Genomic DNA, 25100 nt, shown 5'->3' with positions numbered 1-25100 from the left:
ATATATATATATATAAATATAAATTTAAGTTGAAAATTGAACATATATAAAATCACATACATACACGATACACAGCAGTACCCACCCAGCCTGTGGTGTTGTACGATGAAGATGAAACGAGCTTCCTTCGCTTTTGCGTCCCTCAATATTCGCGGATCCGCAACCTCAAACGCCTTTTTCTCTGTTTCTCTCTCTTTTCGTTCTCACACCCTCATTGCATTGCAGCAACACGAAAAAGATTCAGAAAATTTAATTAAATGGAGGAAAAGTTCTTCGCCCTCTGGTGGAGTTATTGATTCTATCCCAAGGTACATCATTTTTCTAATCGATGTCAGACTAATGTATTTTGTTAATTTCAGATTGATGAAAATTTCTGGTAGAAATCACTTCCGATGGATCTCATTATCAAAGGAATAATGGAGAACGTATGCATGCATCTTATGATCATAAATTTAATCATAATAGCATGTTTGTTGTTCTTGTTTGGATTTACAATATGCGGAATCGCTGTTGCAAAGATGTGTAGCTAGATAGCCATCGTGTAGAGATATTGTGATGGGAATAGAGATAGAATGCTGTGGCAGCCAATATAACATCTACGCAAACCATGGAGACATAATTGCATGTTAATGTTCTTGTTCTGAATTGACGTGCTACAGTTTGGTTTTGTGCTTTGAGTTATATGTTTTGGTTATATTCTCCAGGGAATATTGACAAGTACAGGGGAAAATGTCAAGTTTTGTGGGCGTTGTTATTTCTGATCCTTGGCTTCAGAGTCAATTCGCTCAAGTCGAGCTGCACAACCTCAATTCCAAAGTATGCATGGGCTATTTATGTTTTAGTGGTGTTGTGTCACTTGTGGTTTTTATTATAATGAGGTCACGGATGTCATACCTACAGTTTCTCTCGGCGAGGAAGCAACATGGGAAGGTTACATTGGAAGTTTTACCACCAGTGATGGTTAAGCTGAAGGCTGTTGCATCAACCTTGACACGGGATGAAATTAAGGACATCTTAAGTGAGTCCTCTTCTGATTTGGGAGATGAAATTGATTTTGAAACATTCCTTCGGGTACGTAATAGAATTTTAGATTTAGAAAACATCCATATACTAGTTGTATCCTAACTAACCAAAAACTAAAGCATTTTTGTAGGCATGCTTATCTAATATCTATCGTGTTTGTTTGCACTGTTTCACGGACGATGGATTGAATTTATGATTCAGGTATATCTGAACCTACAAGCTCGAGCCACAGAGAAAAAGGGTCATTCCAAGACTCCGTCTCCATTTTTTAAAACTTCATCTTCATTCCTCAAAGCTCCAACAACTACTCTTCGTCATACAATCAGTGAATCAGAGAAGTCCTCTTACGTTAGCCACATCAATAGCTATCTCAAAGAAGATCGATTCTTGAAGAAATATCTTCCAATTGATCCATCTACCAATGCTCTCTTTGACCTTGCTAAGGATGGTGTTCTGCTATGGTACTTATAGAGGATCCACCTAGTATTTTTTGCAGGAATAGTATCTTTCTAAATGCATCCATACTTGGAGATGCACCCAAATAAGCCGATAAGAATGGCTTCTGATTTTTTTTAACCCATTTATGCAGTAAGCTCATTAATGTGGCTGTTCCTGGTACTATTGACGAGCGAGCTATTAATACCAAGAGTGATTTAAATCCATGGGAGAGGAATGAGAACCATACATTGTGCCTCAATTCTGCAAAAGCAATTGGATGCACTGTCGTAAATATTGGCACACAAGACCTTGTTGAAGCAAGGGTAAGCAAGCTACTGCTAATTACTTTTAGGAATTTCAGCAAATGTTACTCATTTGTGCAGTAAAATTTGATTACCATAATCTTCTCATTTATAATGCAGCCCCATCTAGTTCTTGGGTTGATAACTCAAATAGTCAAGGTAAATCAAATGATCTCATTAACACTAATCATGAATTACACAAAAAATATCCAGACATTGCATATCAAATTCCATTGCTTTAATGTTGTAAATAACATCAGATACAACTGTTAGCTGATCTTAATTTGAAGAAGACTCCTCAACTTGTTGAGCTGGTGGAGGATAGCAAGGTAAAAAGCTGACCACGTGTTTTGACTTTATTAACCCATCACCTGATGCCCAAACCACGCTATTATTTTGTGTGTCTCAAAGTTGGTGTTGCAATGTGTAGGATGTGGAAGAGCTTATTAGCTTGTCGCCGGAGAAAGTGCTGTTGAAATGGATGAATTTTCATCTGAAAAAAGCAGGATACAAGAAGGCGGTTACTAATTTTTCATCTGATTTAAAGGTAGTGAATGATTACTGATCCATTTTTCTTATTATATATCTTCTTTTTGGTTCTTTGCACAAAAAAAAAACACTAAATCTGCATTGCCTGGCAAAGCCTTATCACTTTGAGGACATATACATAGATTGGAATAGAATTCTGTTAGTGACTTGTGCAGGGTCTTCCTCTCTGCCCTATGAGCTACCGAGCTGCCCATTCCTGAAGCACCTGAAGGATAGAATAGCAGCTCTTGGTTTTGGAATTAGTTTTTCCAACTTATAGTTCATAAATAGCCTATAGATCGAAGAGAATGTGTGGGGATGGCGGGGAGAAGGCCCAATTTAACAATCACTCTAGTGTCTTAAGAAGTTCCTTATGTATTAACATTGCCGACAATGCCAAGAAACTGCATGATCTGCTGAAAAATATGCACATATTAGTGATTATTACTGGAAATTGAATGATTATATGCAATTTGCAAGTGTAGATACTTACATCTTTATGGTAAATTTAACATCAAGACTTTAGATTCCTCGATATGGTAAATAGAACAGCTAACCATTAGCATGCAAAATTCTCACGAAACTCTGTTTTGGCGATGACATACTAAAGGGTAACTGGATTCCTGAAAATTAAAGATACCGGAGGTTGTACTAGACAATATTCAATGAGTTTGATTCCCACCAAATTTAGTACAACTATTACTAAATATTGAAACTCAAATAACAAATCTATTTGATCTAAATATCATTCAGCATCAGATTATATTCTCACTTGTTAGAGATTGCATGTATTTTATAGATACGTCTGCAAGTAGCATTTGTTGCTTTTTAATCACATAAAAATTTATAGGCCACATCTTCTTCTGTGGATGCAAATGTACACTCATTTGGTTATCACTTACATTAAAGGGCTCCTATCGGCTATTATCGCATATTAAATAATTTTGATACTTTCTGTCTAAGATGGTATCAGTCTCATTTTATTTTTAGGATGGAGAAGCGTATGCACACTTGCTCAATGCTCTTGCCCCAGAACTTGACACTACCAAGGCACTGGAAGCAAAGAATCCTAAAGAAAGAGCAAGCTTGATACTTGAGCAAGCAGAGAAACTGGACTGTAAACGATATGTTACCCCAAAGGACATTGTTGAGGGCTCGCCAAACTTAAATCTTGCCTTTGTGGCTCAATTATTTCAACACAGGTTAGACTAGAGGTTAATAAATGGTACAACGTGGAAATTTTGCTCCTATTTGTATTTCCAGTTATTTTGGGCAATGTCATTTATTTTTAATATACCATGTACGCTTTTGTTTGAGAAGAACCCCTTCCAAGATTCAACATTAACCACAACAATCTTCACAAATTATCTGTCACAATAAGTACAATGGAACCGTATAACGTATGGTTCACACTTGTTTTAGCATGCAGAAATGCTTGTGCCAAAATTTTCTATTTTCAGTACAAATTCCTGCTCCAAATTTCTTGTAACATTCTCTTTCATGTGCCTGATGATTATATGTTTAACATGCAAGCACATACGTATTTAAGACCAATTGTTTTTTTTTTGCTGCTCATTGTATTTTTGTTAAAGAAATGGGCTCTCTGTGGACACCAAAAAGATTTCATATGCGGAGATGATGGCAGATGATGCTCAAACTTCTCGGGAAGAGAGATGCTTTCGGCTGTGGATCAACAGCCTTGGAATTGACACATATGTCAACAATGTATTTGAGGATGTCAGGACGGGGTAATGCTTACATTTTGCTGTTGAGATGCTGGTATTTTGCCATTTTGCTTTATGTTCATTCCTCTTGCGTGCAGATGGGTTCTTTTGGAAGTGCTTGACAAAATTTCTCCTGGAACCGTAAATTGGAAACAGGCTACAAAACCCCCTATTCTGATGCCCTTTAGGAAAGTTGAAAACTGCAACCAAGTAATAAGCATTGGGAAGGAATTGCGCTTCTCCCTCGTGAATGTAGCCGGAAATGACATTGTGCAGGGAAACAAGAAACTCATATTAGGTAGGCTGCTTGAACTTGCTATGTTGTTCGAAGTGGTGGAAATTTTAGAATGTCTGTAGCTTTTATTTTTCCTGGATATACTTAGCTTGATTTGAAGGGGTTCGGGATGCTGCATACACTTAAAACTTCTGATAGAAATGAAGAACATGAGGACTGATTGATACTTCGTGTCTTCTCATTTCTATTTGGGAAACTTTTTTTGGAAACATGCCTTTGTTCAGTTCATTTATCAGAAAACTTGATAAAATGCAGTTCTCAGGTCGTGGTTCGATCTCATGGTACTTTTTGTTTTTTGATAAATATTGAACACCTTGTGTAACAACGCAAAGAAGTAAGCTTTGAGACCTGCTCCTCACTACACTCTTCACGAGCTTTCAGTATCGAAGTTAAAATGGACACATCCAACCTTTATGAATGTCATTTTGGATTTCATCAAACGAAGGGAATGACTAAATAACGTACAAAGACCAAAATTTTGAAAGCGTGCTTGATTCTGTAAGAAAGTCACTTGGCATAACCAATCTACTAATTTTAGCCTTTTTAACACCTGATTTGCACCAACAAAAATTAATATGTTCTCTTTCTGCTAGCTTTTCTATGGCAGTTAATGAGATTCACTATGCTCCAATTGTTGAAAAATTTGAGATCTCATTCCCAAGGAAAGGAGATTACAGATGGTGACATACTTTATTGGGCAAACGGCAAAGTGAAGAAATCCTGTAGAGAATCACAAATTGACAGCTTCAAGGTAACGAGTCTAATGACAAAACACCAATCAGAGAAATGGTATCAGTTCTCTTTACAACAACACCTTTATGTAAATCTTTTTGTCAATACTGTCAGGATAAATCCCTTGCAAACGGGATTTTCTTTCTTGAGCTGTTACGTGCTGTGGAGCCTAGGGTCGTTAACTGGAGCCTTGTAACAAAAGGGGAAACCGGTGAGCAATTTCTTTTCCATCGTCCTTGTAACACAAGGCAAAAAGTGTATAACTGAAATTGTTTCATGGATCTGAAAGTGGATATCATTGCAATGCAGACGAGGATAAGAAGTTAAATGCAACATATATAATCAGTGTTGCTCGAAAGCTTGGATGCTCCATATTTTTATTGCCTGAGGACATTATGGAGGTTATTATATGTGCTATACAGCCTTTATGTGCAATTAGTTCAGTTATTCCAAATGACACAACCTATGCATACCAAAGTTTTATGGCAGAAACAATATATTTTTGTGATATGCAGGTGAACCAGAAAATGATATTAACTTTGACAGCAAGCATCATGTACTGGAGCCTGCAACGAAAGGTTGATGGATCTGATCCCTCAAACCCCACCAGTGGAAGTGACAAAACTCCAGATGCATCCATAGGTGGTGATAACCAAGACACACCGACGAGTTAACATTTGTAATTCAGCATCATCTAGAGAAGATACAATTTCTCAACGAAGTGCAGCCCTTTTTTGCACTATAAGATCGTGTTAGGTATATTTGTCCCAGCAGAGCTAACGGGGCAAAAAGAATGAAATCCAGCAAATTTAATCATATGTGACTATATATTCTTTACCACTTTTAGAAACAGATCAGATTTAATCCATTACTTCCGTATAAACACTCTATGCAAAAGAGAATCAGATGCTATTCACAGTGTTATGTGAAATTTATTTGCTATATGTCGATAAAATATATCAGATTATTCCACATTTCAAACGAAATATTTCATTTATAATTATATTTGTCTATATTTTTTCCTAAGCAAAGTATCTATGGACTATGAAAGAATATAGTCATTAATTCTCAACCGTTTCTATCAAGCAGATTAAAACAAAAGTTCCAAGTATTTTTTTACAAACATAAAATATCATTTGAACTTATTCACTTGATTTCTTTCCTACAACAGAATCTATAGTTTATCCATGAATATAATAAAAACTTGGGAATAAGTACATCACAGTTTGTATACTTACATTTCCCGGGCTTAACGATAACCCATGATTTTGTCAAAAAATTTAACTGGACAACCCAGGTTCACCAATTTTCTCATTCTCTGCCATAAGCATCAGCATCTCGAGTCGCTTGTCGAAAAGCAATGCACTTTCGTCCCTCTTGTCAAGTTCAGCACCTTCAGACTCGAGCCATTTCTCTCGCAAATCATCGAGAAGATTTCCTTCAACTGTGTTCACCTCAGCTCCTGGAGCACTTGGAGCTGTCGTTCGAAGTGTAGAATCTCCAGACGGAGCTGGAAGAGTGAGGAGCATTGCACGAAACTCCGGAGTCTCAGCAAATGTCTCAAAGTTGTTCGCCATGGCATCTAGACAATATTCACGAATCTTTGACACTCCATACCTTCATAAGAAATAAAATTTGCTTCAGAAATATCAAGATTAGATGCATGATTAATAATTTCATATGCTGCATATAATAAAAGAAATTGGGTCTAAAAATGAGATTAGACATGATTGGTGGACATAGAAGTTTTCGGCATATCCTGATGATAACCATGGCATGCATCCCCAACGAACGAATAACCCATGTGGTTAGCTTTTCAACACAAGAGTCTTCCCGAGGGAACTCAAACTTAGGATGATGTTTAAAGGATCTTTGGTTAAATTCTGATAGTGTCAGGCACAGCTGGGAAGAGAGTGCGATCAGCCCTCTTGATACGAAAAAAGTCGATATTTTATATCTAGCTCATAAAAGTAGTGTTCTACCAGCCAAAAGCAGAAAATCAACCCACATTTTGCCTCCACCAATTTGTGGGTCTTTGTCATTCAATTAATGGATTTAAATTCATAAATGCATTCTATGCCAATCATATATTATTTGATCTGTTTACTGAATGCTGCTGACACATATTTGTGTCCAAGAAATATATTAAGGTCCATGGGGGTACAAGGAATGACTTTATGTCGACACTTCTGTGATGTATAAATATAAAGTCAGTCCAGTGTGAATTGTACCGTGAAATAGACACCTGCTTGTATCTTGGAATATTTTTCCAGTTCATGACCTAAATTCTTCATTCAACATTAGCAATAGAAATGGTGTCCCAGTGTCTTTTACTACATTTATTTTTGTTCTTGAATCCTTAAGAAACAGATTGGTATTTATCGATGTATATTTCATTATTTTGTCCAATGATGATTAAAAAGGAGAAGAGAGACAAAAACAACCTCACGCAGTATATGCATCAAGAAACTTAGAGAAAGAAAAGAAAAACGAGGAAACATACATCTCAGATAATATCAACCAATGGCACAATTCTGCTGGTGAAACCATTTCTAGTTGTGGGAGCAACACATCAGCTACCACACGTTTAAGAGGAAATAGCAGATATCTCGAGGCAGCATCAAGAATTTCTTCAGCCTGCAAAATTAAATATTAAAATAACATGGTCGAAACATAAAAGGTCCAGCAACTAGAAGTTATGATTAGCTTATTTTGTCCTTTTATTTTCTTTGAGAGGTGTAGGTGAAACACACCTGGTCAAGGTCTACGCCCGTCAGAGCATCACTATACCTGGATGAAAATAATATTATCAAGATGTAAGTCATATAGATCAACAAGGAGAGGGAGAATCAAGATCTTGACAATATACTTCTTCTTTGAGAATTGGATTTATATTGAATACCAAATCATTTATAAAGGTGATTCCTGTGAGGAGCCCACAAAAACGCATAGGATGATGACATGGAAGGCAGAACAATTATCAGGAGCATTAAGGTAAAAATGCAGTTGCTACATATAATCGATTCTGCAGAGAGGATTCGATCAAAAGGATGTACAAAGAAGTGCAACATAGGAAGTCAATTCTTGTCCTCCACAGTTGCGACACATCATCATCCATCACACCAGTAAACAACAGGCCATGAATATACACTATTACTAGAGTTCTATTATAATTATTATATTTTTCTGGCAACTATTTTACTAGAGTTTGACCTTTGCCTCAAGCATATTTGAGTGCAGCAGATGAACTTAGCACAGAGAACAGGCAGAAAGAATGAGAAGAAAAACCTACATGTATTCTATTATTTTCTCAAAAGCCTCTGTGCTCAGATCGTGTTCTTCAATACACGGTAGATTACCAGCATTTAACTGACCCCTCTCTTCAAGAGAATAAGTCATGCGAGATAATCGTGCTTTAAAGTATTCAGATCTTGATGCTAAGATGGCTTCATGGCAGCGGAATAACTTCTTCTCCACCCTCACGCAAACATCTGCAAGATCATCTTCTGAATCATCCACATCTGTTGAATCAACAAGAGATACATCACCATTAACAGTATATTCTTGGTATTGTCCACTAGATGACTTGGCAAGACAGACTTGAAGGAGTCTACTCAATGCAGCAGGAAGCCGATCTTCTTCAGGAAGGGAAAGGCCCTGCAAGAAAAACCTTTTCTGGGAGTTGTCTATTTCTCTGAGGGCTTTGTAATCAGCATGCCTCTGATGAATTATTTCTATTTCAAGAAGTCCTTGTAAAGAATGGCACTTGGAAACTCTGCATATTCTAACAAGATCTTCCATGTCATCCACGGCAATCTCCAGCCTATCAGAATAAAAGAAATGGAGAAGGCTAAAAAGAGACGGATAAGAGAGCTTTTCCCGTGACAATCGAACTTCTTTTTTTCCTTTCCAATCAGTTTGAAATTTTTTCCTAAAGAAAGGAGAACGTGCACTCAAGATGACTCTGTGCGCTTCAATAGGCCTTCCTTGCACATAAAATACGATATCTGGGGGAGAGTAGCTGGAACTCGATGCCCCATCGGATGAATTACCTACCATTCCATGTTGAATCACTAAAAAATAATAAGCATTCCCGATCTATATAAAAGTTTTTCCAATCAGAATAACAGGACGAGTTTAAAATTCATGATTTTAGAATTATAAAAAATAAACTGCATATTTCTACAGAGCTGAATTTCTTACAAAACTCAAGAGCACTGAAGCTCAACTTTTGATCGCATAAAACTGTAGGTTACTAAAAATAGCTTCTGAAATATGATAATTGGAAAATCACAGCTACCAAAAAACAGAACAAGATGCTGTAAAGTTGTAAGCAAATAGTTCAATCACAGAAAAGGACTCATTGGAAGTTTAATCCAGCCAAAGGTAGCGTTCTAGAAGAGAATAGTAGCCGAAATATTCATCTAAGAAACAGAGCACCGTCACTTCAAAAGCACAACCATTGTAATATACCTCAAGTTGTTGCTGCGAATGTTTACGTTAATTTCAAACGTAAAGTTTTCCACTTGAAACGCACAATCATATTCTAAATACACGAGCTAATGTAACAAAGATACAATCTTTAACTCAGCCAAACCTGGAAAAGGAGTAGAAGGATTGAGATTGTCAATGCCGTTAGGCTTGCAAGCCAAGAAAGTGTCTCTCAATGCAGCCTGCAACGGTTGAAGAGGCGGCGGTCGTGCCTCAAAGGCCTTCAGCAGCTTGCGAACTTTGAGGTTAAGAGCCGCGTAGTGGCATCGGTCGCCATCAAATGTGTGCTCGGAGCAGATAGCACCACTCTCTAAAAGCATCCGCGCCGCATCCAAATGGCCCGCAAGGCAAGCGTAATACAGCGCCGCCGAATCCCATGGATCCCGCGCGTTCACGTTCACCCCGCACTCCAGTAGATACCGGAGCCGCTCAACGTCGCCAGCTCGAGAAGCCTCGAAAACGTCGCCGTATGGAACCTTCTTCAGTGGCATCGAGGACTTGAAATCTTCCGCCTCCAGCTCAATCTCCTCCAGTAGCTCCGACATGTTTGTTTATGGACAAATATTCCAACAAATTTTCGATTTTATTCACAAATTTATACCTTAATCAACTGAATGATTTTATTGTACACACGAGCTGACATAATTTATCCTTAAAATCTCACTAAAAGCATCTTAATTAATATCTCGCAATATTTTACTCGATATTTTACTAACTTTTCTCAATTTTTTTTTGCTAATCCAACTGTGCAGATCTGAAGCTCAAAAAAAAAAAAACTCAAAAGATCTGAACTCACGAATTCATTTTCCCTCTTTCCATTCCTCTGTTTTTCATTTTTTGGTGTGACCCGTTCATCTTCCGATCAGTCATCTCCCCGTCTCCAGCAACCTCCCTCATGTCTAAACCAGGTAATTTTAGTATCTTCAGTCTCATTTTTACTTCATGTTTACAGATTTAAATTGGAAATAATAACAAAATAAAAATATTTATATTGATTTATGATGAAAAACAAGGAGGATTTAATATCTAAGCAAAACAATCCCTCGAAAAACCCAAATGAGTGGATTGTGATGGTTGTGTTTTCATTTCACCTTTAATCGTGTAATTTTAGTTTCTTTGTTTTGTATTTTTTTTATATTTTTTTATTTATTACGGTAGTATGTTGAGAAAGCTAAATAAACCACCTCGGTTAATTAATCTATGATTGCTATAGCTTTTTCTTGTAAATATGCTTGATTGGTTGTAAAATTGGATTTTACATCTCTGATGCTAGAAATTTTTTTATTACATAATAATTTGATTCAATGATATTTGCCTCTTGGAGTTATTTGGACTCATTATTCAATGAATTTTTAATTTATTATTATTATTTTTGGAGATTTATATCTAAAATTAATATTTCATTTCACAAAATTCTTCTGCTTGTAATTTGTACTTGTTGAATCTATTGGTTATTGGTTATGAAAGAACTACGGGTATTGGCAACTCTTGAGTTCTTATGTTGTTATTTTGTTCATTCCATCGATCTGTGTTTTCCTATTCCTCATAGATTATACTGGCCAGTAATCTTTCCGTCTTCGCCAACCTCCCTGATGTCTGACCCTGATAATTTTTGTATCTTCGATCTCATTTCTACTTCATGTTTACAGGTTTAAACTGGAAATAATAACAAAATAAAAGTATCTATATTTATTTATGATAAAGAAACAAGAAGGATATAACCAAAACCAATCCCTCGGATCTCCCAAATGGGTGTATTATGATATTTGTGTGGAAAGGCTGTTTGATTGGAATTTGCAGCAGATTTAATATGGATTTGTCTTTCAATAAATCTAAAAAAACTGGATAATTATTCATAAATAAGAAAGACTAGGATCTGGAAAATGGAAAGTTTAGAAATTAGGTAATTAGATAAAACAGCATACATAGGACTAATTGTTGGGTATTTCAATTTTTTTAAGACAGTTTTTCCTACTGTGAAGAAAGGAGAAGAAGGGGGTGTAGACATATGTGTAAAGAAGACGCTGATGAAGTAGTCTTTGGTCATAAATCTTATACATAATGGATAGTTAGGAAAGTAGCAAAAAAGTCAAGCGCAGACCAATTCAAACCTTTATCTCTTTTCCCTGCTACACTTTCTGTAGAATAATGGAGATAGTTAGTGGCATTATTTAAATATACTTATATGAACTTGATGCATGTTTTTATGCATGTTTTGTATAGGTGCTTTAAACTCAAAAAACGATGGTGTAGTGAACGATGTACATTTGTTTGCAGAAGACATTGAGATTGAGCCCAAGGTTGGAATGAAATTTGAAAATGAGAATGAAGTTTTTGACTTTTACAAAAGATATGCATATCATGTTGGTTTTTCAGTTAGAAAAAGAACTTCACGGAAGAATAAAGAAGGGGTTGTCCCGTATATTGCATTCACATGTGGCCGAGAAAGCCGCATAAATAGTAATACAAGCACTACAATGAAGCCCCAACCAACCGGTCAAACAGGCTGTAAAGCTAGACTGACAGCTTGTTCAGATGTTGCTGGAGAATGGAAAATTACCGGTGTCCATCTCGAACATAATCATCAAACTAGTCCAACCAAGTCTAGAGCATTTTGATGTTATCGTCAGTTGAATGCTCACGTGAAACGACAACTAGAAGTGAATGATATAGCAGGTATTCCTCTTCATAAAAGTTATAACTCAGTTGTTGTTGAAGCAGGTGGATATGAAAAGATGACTTTTATTGAAAAAGATTGTCGAAATTATATTGATAAGGTCAGAAAATTAAGACTTGGAGAGGGAGATGCAGCTGTCATTCAAGCTTATTTTTCCAAAATGCAGTCACTTTCTCCTGGTTTTTTCTTTAGCTTGGATTTGGATGATGAGGGTTGATTAAAGAATATATTTTGGGCAGATAATAGGTGTCGACAAGCTTATAAGGAATTTGGAGATGTAATAACTTTTGATACAATATACTTAACTAATAAGTATGACATGCCATTTGCTCCTTTCGTCGGTGTTAATCTTCATGGACACTCAACACTGCTTGGTTGTGGTTTACTTTCTAGTGAGGATACAGAGACATTTGTGTGGTTGTTTAAATATGGCTAGAGTGCATGGAATTTAAGTCACCTCAAGGGATAATCACCGATCAAGATAGGGCAATGCAAAATGCCATAGAAGCAGTATTTCCCAACTCAAAATATAGGTGGTGTTTATGGCACATCCTTAAGAAATTACCTGAAAAATTTGGATATCATTGTCAAAAGGCTTCCATACTCTCATCTATACATGAATTGGTGTATGAATCACAAAGCACAAATGAGTTCGAACAGGGTTGGTTTTCTATGCTTGATATGTATGAATTGCAAAATAATGATTGGTTGATTGGACTTTTTAGAGAGAGAACTCGTTGGGTTCCATGTTTTCTCAGAACTTCATTTTGGGCCGGAATGTCAACAACCCAACGAAGCGAGAGTATGAATTCTTTTTTCGACGGGTATGTCCATTCCTAAACATCTTTGAAACAATTTGTGGAGCAATATGAGCGAGCTCTGAGGAGTAAAGTTGAGAAAGAGTTTCAAGCTGATTTTAAATCCTTCTCACAGATGGTCCCTTGCGTTACTCTATTTGATATAGAGAGGCAATTTCAAAGTGCTTATACAATTGCAAAATTTAAAAAATTTCAACAAGAATTAACGGGAAAGATGTATTGTGACATTGAATCCAGTGAAGATGGGTCTTTTGGCACGAGATATGTGGTTACAGAAGACTTTACAGCACATGAAAGAGTTAAGGAAAAAATTTTGAAATTATGTTTGAGAGAGATAAATGCATATTTTCTTGTAGTTGTCATCTATTTGAGTTTAGGGGAATAATTTGTAGGCATGCTATTGCAGTTTTGATCCGTAACAAGTTTTCTGTCGTTTCTGAGCAATATATACTTCGACGTTGGAGGAAAGATGTGAGTAGATTGTATATGAGAGTGAAGATCAATTATAATGGATGGATAACTACTTCTGGTCAGTTAAATTATGAGAAGTTGTGCGAGGCATTTACAAATGTTGCAGACATGGCTGCAGATAATGATGAAGAAACTCAAAAGCTTATCGAGTGGATTGAAAGTAAAGCAAGTGATCTTGCTATATCAAAGTTGCGATCAGGTTGTGGTCGTACTTTGATATCACCACAGAGCATGCAAGTACAATCCGATCATGTTGATGATACAACTCAAGCTTCTATAACTACTTGCAAAGTTCTTGATCCAAAGTACACTAAAACAAAAGGAGCCCCTAAGAAGCTTCGAAAGAAAGGTCCGTTGGAGAAGTGTTCTAAGAAATCGAAGGTAAAAAATATTCCTCATACATCTTTAATTAATTAGTATCAATATAATGCATCAATATAAAAATTAGTATCAATATAATGCATTCTATTCATACATATGTTGGTTTCATAGGTATTGGTGAAATCAAGCAAAGAAAATAACTTTCAACCGAAAAACATTGAATACAATAATGTGATTATTCAACCAGGTGTTCAGAATTCTGTTATGAATCAAATTTCTTTCTCACAGCAATTAATGGTATGCCATTTATGTTTGTGTTGTCATGTTGTTAATCATATCTATATATGTTTGTTTCTTACATTTGGCCTAATAATCATAGGGTGTTCATCACCATCCTTGGAATGTCGATTATGGAGTACGTTTAGTATCAAACTATGGAGTTGATCAAGAATTGACAACACTATGCTCATCAAGATGGTGTTCGAATGAGGATGAAGTGATCGGATCCAACGGTGTAATCAATAATGAAGCATGTTAATTGGACATGTGTAAGGACCCGATATTTATATGTATTATGTCCAGTTTAGATTTCTGCTGGGGAGATGCCCCAAGTAGGTGTATTATACACTTTGTTGATGTCTTGAATTTGATTTTGGAATGATCGAGCCTTGTCGGCTCTACACGTATTTAGTCCTGGCCAGTGCGGCTGTAGGGTTTGTGTTGTTGAATATGACTCTATTTTCGAGTATTAACAGGTTGTGTTGTTTAGATTTTTTGGGATGTTCTATTTACGAGGAGGTAATGTCGAAATTTTTGTAGGCTCAAAAGAAATTTTTTTACTCGTTCTCGCTGTTTACATTAGTTAATCCTATTTGTTTGATGATTAAATATTAATCAAGAGAACAGGCTCTCACAACATACAATTAAATGTACTTGAATTTAAAATAATTTAAATATGTTGGAAGAGTCCGAATTTGAAATTTTCATATTTATTCCACCCAATTTGATATATTGTGGTTTTTATATTTAGTTCATGCACTTTGTTCAGTTGTTGATTGAATTTACTAGGAAATATATATATTTATAAAAAGTAAAATTTAATGTGTGCACTTACTGAACTTGATAGGCCGAATGCTAAAAAAAAAAGAGGGAAAAGAATGAATCATATTAAATCAAAATAATTAATATTATTTGGGAAGTATAAATTAATTTTTTTGTGTAATTTAGTCTCTCAACATGAAATTTGTAGAAATAGACAATACAAAATTATATTTTCATTAAAAATATTTAATTAAAGCAAGACAAGTAATTGTTTATAAAAATTAATAATTTTTTAAAGTGTTTTGAGATAAAAATAATATTTAATAGTTTTTGTTTTGAAAAAAAATAATATTTAATAGTTGTGTGTAAGACTATGTGTACAACTGGATGTACACATAGCATGGCCCTTTGGAATGGTGGCTAAGATTTTCGGCGCCGGAAGGGCCAACAAGGAGAAATGGGCCAATGGACTATTTAATCTCATCCTTCTTATTTTCACAAGCTTTTCTAAAAATTCATAAACTAGTTTTTTTTATGGTGACTTTTTCTTTTTCTTTTTATTTTATTACTGTGACTTGTCCATAATTGAGATCAATCGTGTAATATAATGTTTATAAAATTCATAATTTTAAACCATTAACAAAACATAACAAAAAAAAAAAACATCTTAATTTATCTCTGGCTTTTATTTAAAAATCACAAAAGTTGAAGCAAATAGGTATGTCTCATGGCCCTTCCATCCAATAAAAAAACAGTTCTTTCTAATCAGAATCCAGCTAATCAAGTTCTTCCAAACACTCATTGAATATGCCTCATAATGAATCGATAACATGATGTTTATGCACCTGGCTCTCACGAGTCACGACCCTTGTGAGGCATCGAGTTTCCAATCGAGTGGTGGTGAAATGATCGCAATAGTGTTGTTCTCACTTCTTATTAGTGATGGCCACACGTACGCCACGAGTATTTTCTTGAATTCTTACAAAAAAATCACTGATGTGACCTCCAGAACATGCCTGCTCGATTTTGGCGGGTTGGAAGTAGCGACTCCAAAGAAAACTAACTCGTCGAGCGACGAAGTAACATGGTTCGACGGAGAGTATTCTTTGGGGCGGGGAAGTTAATATATACAAGAGGAGTTGAATGGAGATAGGGCCGGGGAACGTAAATGCATTTGTTGGTTAGGCCAATTGGCAATTACCATGTCTTTGGGAGAAAATAAATAAACTATGTGCTCTGGCCTAAATGACTCGGAACGCCCTTTTTGTTAAAATAACAATAACAATAACAATTGGATTGTTAACCCATTCGCAAAAAGTGAAGGGAATATTCTTGGTTCCATTTCATTTCATGTACATATCATTTTTATGGCGTGTTGCTACGGAAAGTTGGGGATTTGTTTTGTCTACCCATTCAAGTTGACCATTAATTTTAATTTTTTTAATTTTACCACTAAATCATATCAAGTACCTTGGTCAAAAAATCAATTTACTTTCTTGGGTATGTTCGAGTCATTAGGAAAATTTAAGATAAGATGATAGATACTTCTAATTTGAGATAGTACTTCTAATTTGAGGTGTACTCAATTCAACCAAAAATAACTTGAAGAAATATTAGATTTTGATTTCTTGGATCTTCAAAGATGAAATCTTTTAATAAAACGGGCTTGTTTAAACGAGACGAGTGGTTGAACTATTGAATAGAAAATAATTACTTCTAAATGAAGCTTTCAACCTCGCACATAATTACAACCTAATATGGACAAAAATCAAAGCAACAAATGCATTATAACTCTATAAAATCCATGATATGCTAATACAAATATCCCATAGAAACCTAACTATCGATGTGATGTAACCCAAAAACCAAATATGGAAACGAAGAAAAATAAAAAGTAGCCTCCTAAATATGTACCTAACGTATAAATGTAAGTTTCTGTCCTCGAACAAGCAACTCATCGAACAGGTTGTATGCGTACCCAACGAGTCACATCAAAATGGCGTATCGCATGCTGTCCCTGACTATGAGATGATTGAGCTCAGACGTCTGCGTCAGCTCCGCCGAAACCCACATGCCATCGGTGCCGCTTATTTGTGGGTGCTGCGACACGCAAGAAATCAGCGTGAATGAAGCCCGTAAGATGCCGCAGACGATCCCAGACAGCAGGCCATGGCTCCAACGCGATCTCGACGGTCTTCCGCCAATCCCGCCGCCCACGAAGCTCTCGTCAACCACGCGGGACGTTTTCTTCATGCTGGGGGGAAGATTCTTGAAACGGGGCGCAACTAGTAGAATGGAAGTGAACTGAATCCGGTAGAGGGAATGATTAAAGAAGAGGGATGTGATAGTGCGGTAACAAGTTAGTGGTGGGATTGATAGTGCTGGTGCTTATCAACATCTTGTTGCCTAATTGATTGATGGGTGGATTAGCTTTATTAAGGACCATATTTCTTGATTTTTTTTTTCCTCGTTTGCCTCATTAATTTAATTTAAATTCAAACCTTTTTGATACAAAAATTATGGTCAATCTTTTATTTAGTTCATCCCCACCAAAGTGATATCAAATCATGTCACTAGTTAACAAATTAAGCATGATTGAATTCCATAGTTTGTATTAGCTAATATTGGTGTGATGACAAACAGGAGTTACTTAAGTTTATTAAATTTGGTTAAGGTTTTGAGTTTAAATCTCAAAAATAATTCTTACGCGTTAATCAGTACATACTCGAACGATAGCGATCGCAAGTTTCACCTCGTCACATAATTTACGTGTAATATTCATTGCTGCAAAACCCTTTTATATCCTTGGCGTAAGTCAACAAAAATGAGATAACAAGTGTAGAAAAATGTGGAACATTCTAAAATCACCCCTCTTCCTTTCCATTACACGAAGTAATGATTAAACACGGGAAAATGTACTCGAAATATTTTTACAAAATCAATCGGATTGAGCCTGGGCCGCACACGAAGTAATAATTTACTTCACGTTTTATAAGACGTGAAAAGAACGACACCCTTCATATTTTTTAATTTGAATTTTTACAACATTAGTATTTACCGGATTAATTATATTGAGATATTATTGTAGATTTGTTCCACACTAATATTAAATTGCTCAATGAGACTCGACTTGTAATTCAATTGGTCTCACTTGTCCGCCAACGGAGACTCATCACACCTTCGTAGTAAAAAAAAAAATATTTATCAATACTTCAACATATTTTACACGCATACATGCACAGAAATGCAAACATTCATATGTTTGTTGCATGGATTTATAGGCAATCGTATCTGAAAATCAGATAAAATCCAAGGAAAAACATAACTGGAGTACATAAAAAATTGGTCCTTTATTTCTCACAACCTCTACATGCATAGTCCACACATGGGGCATCTAAAAACATCTGCAGTTCTGAATTAGCAAGTGATCAACGGGTATCAGAATGTTGAGTGAGAGCACATGTTTTTGTCAAAATTTGATGACTCTGACCACAATAATATTTTGTGGGTTATGGATGAGTAACAGTAGTAGTACCGATCAGCTGATGCAGTTCCTTACTCGTGGATTCTGTTATCCGTAATTCCAGAGTAACCTGTGCAACATACAATGGGACTTCAAGTTCGACTACTTGTGCGATGTAGAAGCTTTAATTCTATCAGCTAACCACAACCGAGTGTATATTATATTTTATTCCTAGTAAATAAAAATGCACTCTGTGTAAAGCGCAAACCACCATTGATCAATTAAAAATGACGACAACTCAAAGGCTGACAAACTCAAGAAAGAAACATAGAAATTAAGTGAAAACTAGTCAATTGCCATGATGATGATTGCAGAATAATAACTAATGAATTCACGTTTTTGCTGAAACAAGTAACATATGATAAACAAGTATAGTCACGTCATTTAAAACTGCTCAAGATGCAGATAGAATTTCAGTGCTCACCTCTTTGAATATCTCACTATATGAAGTCTTCTTGAATTCCTAGAGAAGCATGAAATATTACGTTAACCAGCCATATATTAACAAGGTAACGGAAATTTTGTATATCTGTAACTAGACAACATGATATAATCTGCAAAAATTAGATGAAAATAAGTAAATGTCTCCCACAAGTCCATTATATTGCTACTTCCACATCATGTCTTCTTGTTAGTGTAAAAGCCTGAGTGCATCTGGAGTATGTACGTGTATTTTAACTGAGAGAGACTCACCAATATTTGAAATAGATTAAGAGAAGCAACATTTGATTCTCCAATCTTTGCACGAAAGATGAGAATGCCAAATTTTTTAACTGCAAATGCCATCATAAGCAGGACTGACTCCTTCGCAAGTCCTTTGCCACGACTGTAAGAGAAGTATCTTGTGAAATTTATAGAAATTTCCAAAAATACGCTGCACAGATTAATATGCTAGGAAGATGAATGTAAATGAACCATGTATAGAATCCATGATAAATTATTTCAAATTTACAAAGAGAGTAATTGCAGAGAGAGAATGGGAGGGAGGAGTGGAGAGAGTAAATAAAGTTGAGATTAAGAATTACAGCAAACATTTGCTGAAAATTAAGGTGAAAATTATCTTAATTCTTCTGTTATCCAAGTGGAGATATTTATAGAAAAGTGTTACCTAATACGACAAGGAATACTTACCTTCATTCATATTTCTCATCTACGAGAACCCTTTACTTTCAGTTTTAAGGTTATGGAGATGTGTCCATGACCATCTCTCAAATTTTAAGCTTTTAACATTATTCATATTTCTCATCACTGGGAACACTTTACTTTTCACTTTTATGGCTATGAACAAGTGCCAATTTCTTAAAGTATTTGCTCTACCAAAAATTCAACCTCATAATCATGCCTTTGACGGAATCTCAACACCTATGACTCTTCTTTTTCTTTCATATGCACCTTTCTTCTTTAGCCAAACTAAAGGCATATCAATTTCCAACAGAAAGAGATATGCATAAATATCCACTTGAAGAGAATGGTTACAATAAGTCATTCATAAATACTTATACTCCAAGTACCATTGTTGTGGACTCGGTCAAAGTCTTGAAAAAAAAGGATAAAAACAGAACTTAAAGACTTATTGATTTGTAAAATGCAAAATAAAAGAAGAAAAGAATTATACCTTTTGCTTTCAGCAATCATTATTTCAATTTCCGCTATGTGAGAATCATCCAAGTCATTCAAGAATATATTTACATCACCGACCATGGCTGAAAAAAGCAATGTGGAAAGTAAGTGCGCAATACTAGGAAGATTTAGGGAAAGGGGAGCGGTTAATTTTTTTAAAAAAAATTTGACCTTCCCCAGTGTATTTTGGGTAAATTTTTAGGACACAAGCCCTCTTAATGAAATGGCCCGCAATACTAAGCACAAGAAAAGAACCAAGGAAAATTTCAAAGCACCTCCACCTATCAATCTCAGATTTGAAAGTGTTCCTATAGAATTCTTGGTATGATTTCTTGCGGATAAAAAAATCTATAACCAATTCGGCACTACATTCATTTTCCTAAGTCATACAATATAATTCTTGAAAATTGCTTTATTACATGCCTTTGACACAGTTAAGCGACACTTACAAGGACTTTCTTTAAAACAAACAAAAGGATGAAGCCAGCAATACTATCCATCATGATCACACAAGTGCCTCAGATGGAATAATTTAAATAATAATCAATTACAAAGTACTATCCTGACAAGTATTAATCCTGAAACTCCGAAAATAATTTTGCATCAACTTTCTAAAGATAAAAAGGGCAATCACTGAATTGAATAATATCATTTGAAATAACATAAAGACCTTGTGTATAGGGTTGTCCATGAATAAAATCTCCAACCATCAAGTCTTTGTCCAGCACTATGAAGGTATGCTCTGCAATCAAGACCCCATTACCAAAGATCATTTTTCCACCTATTCTTCACATGATGTCAACTAAATATAAAAAGTAGATGTAGACTTTACATCACTAACCAGTAACCAGGCAACAAGAAAATATCTACAAAGCACGAACAAAAATCATTATACTTGAAGAGTGAAATGTGACTGTACTTGAGCTATCTTGGGTCCAGGAAAGCTGCATTTCATATTCTTGGTCCAGAGTGAGAGGCTCAGATGCCGTGGCTTGAAGGATTCCCGGGTCTTGCATCCACGCATGGTACTTGGCCACATGCTCTTTCATGTACGGCACCAGTATCACTCTTTCTCCAACCAAGCTCAGCTTCATTTTCTACTCTTTTTTTAGAAATCATGCACCAGAAGATAAAGAATAAACTCTAGGTTTGCGATTGGATCAGTGGAATCTGAAATGCAGAAACTGCGTTCAACTTTAAGGATTCTTGGTGCCAAACTCTAAGTCAGAATTGTTAGAAACAATTCAAATCCAATAGACATCTTCAGCTGAAAGAATAATTCGATTAATTTAAGCGGGGCGTTTCATCGAACAGTTGGTATACATGGCGATGGGAGAAAATATTACCTTCAGACGAACTCTCTAATTAGATATTCCACAGAATACAGTTATTGAAAGCCTATCGGCTATCAGATATTACCTTCTGCCGCTCCGGTCACTGAAAAACGGTTAAAGTTTAAGAAATGGCTTTTACATATACTTCCTCAAGCAAGGAGCCGGTTCTGGCTCGCTAGAGGTTCAACAAACCGGTGTCTTGTGAAAAATCTTTTAATTCTCTTGCTTTTTATATTCAAAAAATTATTTTTTTAAAAAAAAACAATTATCTCTCGATTTTTTAAAAATGTTTTAAAATTTTTTCCATTCATAAAATTATTATTTGTTTTTAAAGTATTTATTCAAACAAAGTTACAAAGTTCTAGATTTGAAGAACATATTTTTTACTCCCGTTTCACTGTTTACCATCTCATTATTTAGACTTGTACGTATTTTCACGCAAATTGAGAAATAATTTTGAAAAGTAAATTTTGTAAAGCAATTTTCATTTTACACTTGTTTAATGAAGATTTTAATATAATAGAATGATTGTACAAGTTATTGATGAAATTCATTTAATGTGATAAATTGGTAAAATAATGTGAATATAACGGGAAATTCTATGTCATCTCATGGACAGTAAATTTCCATTTTACACTTATTTAATGAAGATTTTAATGTAATAGAATGATTGTACAAGTGATTAATGAAATTCATTTAATGTGATAAATTGGTAAAATAGTGTGAATATAACGGAAAAGTCTGCCCTTGGGATGGCGTGACAATCCGTGATTGGTTAAAATTAGTGGATCCCACATGCTTTTGGGATAGCATAGGCTTCCCCGAATATAACATTGAATAAGTATGAAAATGAAATGCAACATAAATATTGAGTGAAACGAAAGGAATATTTCTAACGGATACTCGCGCTGAGTTTGGTAAGCAATTGCTACAACAAAAAAAAAAAAAATTACTTTGATCATGTCAATTTTGCTACAGATTCACCTATAAAAAATAATTTAAAATACCAAATTAACTCATATTGCATACATCCATGACATCATCACACGAAAAACCTACTGAACAAATAATGCATTACTCGAGTAGTTTGGTAAGCAAATGCTACAACAATAACACAAAACTATTGTTTCACAAATCACTTTTGTTGGACAAAATCCAGTTCGACTTATAAATTGTTTTTTAAAACCAAGAAACCAAGTTAACTTATATCACATATGCATGCGAGATCGTCACACGACTAAACTCACATGTATTTTTAAAGTAAAAAACCAGTACCGAATTGGTAATTGCACACGTTACGTGTTTGTATAGTTTGTTTTTGTATATACATTGCGTACTTATACAATCAATTTTTTATTAAATCATTGTAAAAAATAAAAAAAATATTAAATTATTGTGAAAAAACAAACAATTTCCCTCCAATTTCCAAATATCTATCAAATCGATGCCTTAATATAATGGTCAATGGAATAGATAATGGAGTGATAATTTGTCCGAAAAGGAGGCGGTAGGATTATTGACTTATTGTGCGGTGCAAGCTTCATAAACAGACATTAAATGTTCCCTCCAATTTCCAAATAATTAAATCCCTCCAAAATTTCAATTATTTAAGCACATTTTTATTGACTTTGCCTTTCATCATTATCATCTACCATGGCTCCACCTCCGTTATCCTCTTCCAATGGAGTCGATCTGCTTCTGGGATCCGATCACCGTCGCCCGGGCGAGGTCCATGTGATTCTCGGACCCATGTTCGCCGGTAAAACCACCGCCCTACTCCGCCGTGTCATGGCTGAAGCCAACAACGGCAGGTCCTTCTCATTCTCCGTGAATTTCCCGAAATTAATTGGGTCTTTTTCAATATTCGTGCAGATTTTATCATTTATCGAGTAATTCATGAACTGTAGGTGCGTGGTGATTATCAAATCTAGCAAGGACAACCGATATGCAACTGATGCGGTGGTGACGCACGATGGAACGAAGTTTCCTTGCTGGGCTTTGTCCGATCTTTCGTCGTTTAAGCTTAGATTTGGTGCGGATGCCTACAGTAAAGTAAATGTTTTCGAGACCCTTCTACATTCTACTTTAGTTGTCACATTTTTTGTCTGTGATTCGAGTGATCTCGTTATAAAAAGATTTGCAATGTGTGGATCTGTAGAACAATTTATCACGGATTTGGTGTACATTTAAGTTTACTTTTTGACTTTGGATGTTGGAGTTGAACATCATTGGCAGAGATTATATTTAGTGGTTTGACTCTTCTGCAATTTATCATATTTCTTGTTATTTAATTGTAGAACTTAATTGAGAAGTGAGTTTTATCTTGATTCTTGAGGCAAAGTTTGTCTTGAGATTTCCATTGTTGGATCAAGAATACTAATTACTAAGCATTTGTTGAGATCCTTTGTTTCTACGTTTGTAATTGGGAGTCATCTTTTTGCAGTTGGATGTGATTGGTATCGATGAAGCTCAATTTTTCGGTGATCTCTACAATTTCTGCATCGAGGCAGCTGATTTCGACGGAAAAACTATAGTGGTAGCTGGCCTTGATGGTGATTACTTGAGGTATTGCTCCTCTTACTCCACATGCCTTGGTGTTTAATTTTGAAATGTATACAAGGTTTTGTCCGTGTAACAAAAAACTCGAAATTTGCTATGGCAGGAAGAGTTTTGGCTCAGTTCTTGACATAATTCCACTAGCGGACACGGTGACAAAACTAACAGCCAGATGCGAAGTATGTGGCAAACGGGCCTTCTTTACCTTGAGGAAGACAAACGCCACCGAGACAGAACTCGTCGGCGGCGCAGATATTTACATGCCCGTTTGCCGCCTACATTTCAGTACCAACGGGCACACTTTTAACATGGAAGCAGCTGCAAGAACTGTTGTCGGGACTTCTTTGGTTCACGGTTCCCCGACTTTGGAGGCAGATGTAGTTGTGTAGCATGCTTATATTATCATTATTATGGTTTATTACAATATAAAAATGGATGATTGTTGATAATCATGTGTTATCTTTGAATGATTTGGTGTACCTAAACCTTATTGTTCATATATTGATGATATTGGTATTTTATTACAATTATTGTACATCTTTTGAAACATCATGGTTTTTTTGTGTACAAGATTCCCAAGAAAGGGAACAACGCATGTGCGACCCGTTGTAATTTAACTACCAACTAGCCTGTCTAATATCATACATAAAATATTATTAAAAAAAATATCTTTTTTGCACCCTCGTTTTAAGAGACGGACGGAGGAGAGCATATTATCATATTCTATTGACGGCATTGCCGGCATTTACATCTTGTTTCCTGCGTTAGATACCTCACTTCATGATACCAACCATTTACCAGCCCGACACGGATATCTTGGATATAAATGTTGCATATCATAATATATTTGTTTTTCTTTTTTTGAAACCATCAAAATATATTTGTTAGAAAGAAATTAAATGTAATCCGTGAAATAGCTATATTATTAATGATACAATATATATATATATATATATATATATATATAATATCAGAAGGAGATATTTTAGTAAAAAGATTGAATCTTGGAATGGTTTTTATACATAAAGATATCATCATCTAAATCTTCACACAATGTCTTTTGATGATCAATTTTATGAGACAAATGTCCCATAAAAAATATTATTTTTTTATATTAAAACTATTATTTTTTATGTAAATATATAGAAAAAGTTGACTCATCCAACATAAAATAAATGATTTTACGTACATTAGTGACCAAAACAA

At 35.4% G+C, this 25100-nt stretch overlaps 6 protein-coding genes across 9 annotated transcripts; 3 read left to right on the top strand and 3 right to left on the bottom strand.

Moving 5' to 3' along the window:
• Positions 1 to 115: 115 nt before the first annotated feature.
• LOC140884987 (fimbrin-5) lies at positions 116 to 5939 on the top strand. The gene is made up of 15 exons (XM_073291895.1): positions 116 to 308; positions 705 to 816; positions 901 to 1071; positions 1225 to 1484; positions 1613 to 1784; positions 1884 to 1922; positions 2024 to 2092; positions 2194 to 2310; positions 3282 to 3493; positions 3884 to 4039; positions 4114 to 4313; positions 4904 to 5061; positions 5157 to 5253; positions 5352 to 5443; positions 5558 to 5939. Exons 2-15 carry the CDS (start codon positions 730 to 732, stop codon positions 5714 to 5716), a joined length of 1989 nt encoding a protein of 662 aa, XP_073147996.1. The 5' UTR covers positions 116 to 308; positions 705 to 729; the 3' UTR covers positions 5717 to 5939.
• LOC140884988 (BTB/POZ domain-containing protein At2g04740) lies at positions 5124 to 10592 on the bottom strand. 2 transcript variants are annotated; one of them, XM_073291897.1, is made up of 6 exons: positions 9640 to 10592; positions 8335 to 9094; positions 7796 to 7832; positions 7546 to 7679; positions 6281 to 6659; positions 5124 to 5231 (listed from the first exon to the last, which is right to left on the bottom strand). In XM_073291897.1, the coding sequence occupies exons 1-5, from the start codon at positions 10076 to 10078 to the stop codon at positions 6323 to 6325; spliced, it is 1707 nt and encodes a 568-aa protein (XP_073147998.1). In that variant the 5' UTR covers positions 10079 to 10592; the 3' UTR covers positions 5124 to 5231; positions 6281 to 6322. The 2 variants fall into 2 exon arrangements, with proteins under 2 accessions (XP_073147998.1, XP_073147997.1); XM_073291896.1 differs by lacking the exon at positions 5124 to 5231 and having other exon boundaries at positions 6110 to 6659; positions 9640 to 10591.
• Positions 10593 to 11541: 949 nt separating this feature from the next.
• Positions 11542 to 12427, top strand: LOC140878290 (protein FAR1-RELATED SEQUENCE 5-like). The gene is made up of 3 exons (XM_073281890.1): positions 11542 to 11575; positions 11757 to 12095; positions 12255 to 12427. Exons 1-3 carry the CDS (start codon positions 11542 to 11544, stop codon positions 12425 to 12427), a joined length of 546 nt encoding a protein of 181 aa, XP_073137991.1.
• A 4121-nt stretch (positions 12428 to 16548) lies between these two features.
• On the bottom strand, positions 16549 to 17414 carry LOC140884831 (uncharacterized). The gene has a single exon (XM_073291704.1). The coding sequence runs from the start codon at positions 17112 to 17114 to the stop codon at positions 16848 to 16850; it is 267 nt and encodes an 88-aa protein (XP_073147805.1). The 5' UTR covers positions 17115 to 17414; the 3' UTR covers positions 16549 to 16847.
• A 625-nt stretch (positions 17415 to 18039) lies between these two features.
• On the bottom strand, positions 18040 to 21522 carry LOC140884989 (GCN5-related N-acetyltransferase 9). 3 transcript variants are annotated; one of them, XM_073291898.1, is made up of 7 exons: positions 21351 to 21522; positions 20924 to 21271; positions 20675 to 20746; positions 20000 to 20087; positions 19078 to 19210; positions 18809 to 18847; positions 18040 to 18454 (listed from the first exon to the last, which is right to left on the bottom strand). In XM_073291898.1, the coding sequence occupies exons 2-7, from the start codon at positions 21096 to 21098 to the stop codon at positions 18371 to 18373; spliced, it is 591 nt and encodes a 196-aa protein (XP_073147999.1). In that variant the 5' UTR covers positions 21099 to 21271; positions 21351 to 21522; the 3' UTR covers positions 18040 to 18370. The 3 variants fall into 3 exon arrangements, with proteins under 3 accessions (XP_073147999.1, XP_073148000.1, XP_073148001.1); XM_073291899.1 differs by having other exon boundaries at positions 20924 to 21174; XM_073291900.1 differs by having other exon boundaries at positions 20924 to 21174; positions 21424 to 21495.
• A 1403-nt stretch (positions 21523 to 22925) lies between these two features.
• LOC140881306 (thymidine kinase a) lies at positions 22926 to 24496 on the top strand. Its single transcript, XM_073286498.1, has 4 exons — positions 22926 to 23149; positions 23246 to 23390; positions 23782 to 23903; positions 24001 to 24496. Exons 1-4 carry the CDS (start codon positions 22992 to 22994, stop codon positions 24281 to 24283), a joined length of 708 nt encoding a protein of 235 aa, XP_073142599.1. The 5' UTR covers positions 22926 to 22991; the 3' UTR covers positions 24284 to 24496.
• Positions 24497 to 25100: the final 604 nt, after the last annotated feature.

The sequence above is a fragment of the Henckelia pumila genome, chromosome 2 (genome assembly GCF_033568475.1).
Source record: "Henckelia pumila isolate YLH828 chromosome 2, ASM3356847v2, whole genome shotgun sequence".
Lineage (NCBI taxonomy): Eukaryota > Viridiplantae > Streptophyta > Magnoliopsida > Lamiales > Gesneriaceae > Henckelia > Henckelia pumila.
Note: the sequence above shows the minus strand (reverse complement) of the source record. Positions and strands in the feature narration are given on the sequence as shown.

What these genes read in the sequence shown, in the direction of transcription:
- LOC140884831 (XM_073291704.1), bottom strand. Translation starts at nt 17,114, where the DNA reads ATGAAGAAAACGTCCCGCGTGGTTGACGAGAGCTTCGTGGGCGGCGGG.
- LOC140884988 (XM_073291897.1), bottom strand. Translation starts at nt 10,078, where the DNA reads ATGTCGGAGCTACTGGAGGAGATTGAGCTGGAGGCGGAAGATTTCAAG. An exon ending in GAGAAAATAATAGAATACAT is followed by an intron (nt 7,833 to 8,334) that starts GTAGGTTTTTCT and finishes ATTTTCATCCAG; the next exon opens with GTATAGTGATGCTCTGACGG. An exon ending in TGGTTGATATTATCTGAGAT is followed by an intron (nt 6,660 to 7,545) that starts GTATGTTTCCTC and finishes TTTCTTATGAAG; the next exon opens with GTATGGAGTGTCAAAGATTC.
- LOC140878290 (XM_073281890.1), top strand. Translation starts at nt 11,542, where the DNA reads ATGTGTAAAGAAGACGCTGATGAAGTAGTCTTTG. An exon ending in CGCTGATGAAGTAGTCTTTG is followed by an intron (nt 11,576 to 11,756) that starts GTCATAAATCTT and finishes TGTTTTGTATAG; the next exon opens with GTGCTTTAAACTCAAAAAAC. An exon ending in TGGAGAATGGAAAATTACCG is followed by an intron (nt 12,096 to 12,254) that starts GTGTCCATCTCG and finishes TTGTTGAAGCAG; the next exon opens with GTGGATATGAAAAGATGACT.
- LOC140884987 (XM_073291895.1), top strand. Translation starts at nt 730, where the DNA reads ATGTCAAGTTTTGTGGGCGTTGTTATTTCTGATCCTTGGCTTCAGAGT. An exon ending in ATTTTGAAACATTCCTTCGG is followed by an intron (nt 1,072 to 1,224) that starts GTACGTAATAGA and finishes TTTATGATTCAG; the next exon opens with GTATATCTGAACCTACAAGC. An exon ending in AAGGATGGTGTTCTGCTATG is followed by an intron (nt 1,485 to 1,612) that starts GTACTTATAGAG and finishes CCATTTATGCAG; the next exon opens with TAAGCTCATTAATGTGGCTG.
- LOC140881306 (XM_073286498.1), top strand. Translation starts at nt 22,992, where the DNA reads ATGGCTCCACCTCCGTTATCCTCTTCCAATGGAGTCGATCTGCTTCTG. An exon ending in GTGCGGATGCCTACAGTAAA is followed by an intron (nt 23,391 to 23,781) that starts GTAAATGTTTTC and finishes ATCTTTTTGCAG; the next exon opens with TTGGATGTGATTGGTATCGA. An exon ending in CTTGATGGTGATTACTTGAG is followed by an intron (nt 23,904 to 24,000) that starts GTATTGCTCCTC and finishes TTGCTATGGCAG; the next exon opens with GAAGAGTTTTGGCTCAGTTC.
- LOC140884989 (XM_073291898.1), bottom strand. Translation starts at nt 21,098, where the DNA reads ATGAAGCTGAGCTTGGTTGGAGAAAGAGTGATACTGGTGCCGTACATG. An exon ending in CTGGACCCAAGATAGCTCAA is followed by an intron (nt 20,747 to 20,923) that starts GTACAGTCACAT and finishes TCTTGATTGCAG; the next exon opens with AGCATACCTTCATAGTGCTG. An exon ending in ATAGTGAGATATTCAAAGAG is followed by an intron (nt 18,455 to 18,808) that starts GTGAGCACTGAA and finishes TATGTTGCACAG; the next exon opens with GTTACTCTGGAATTACGGAT.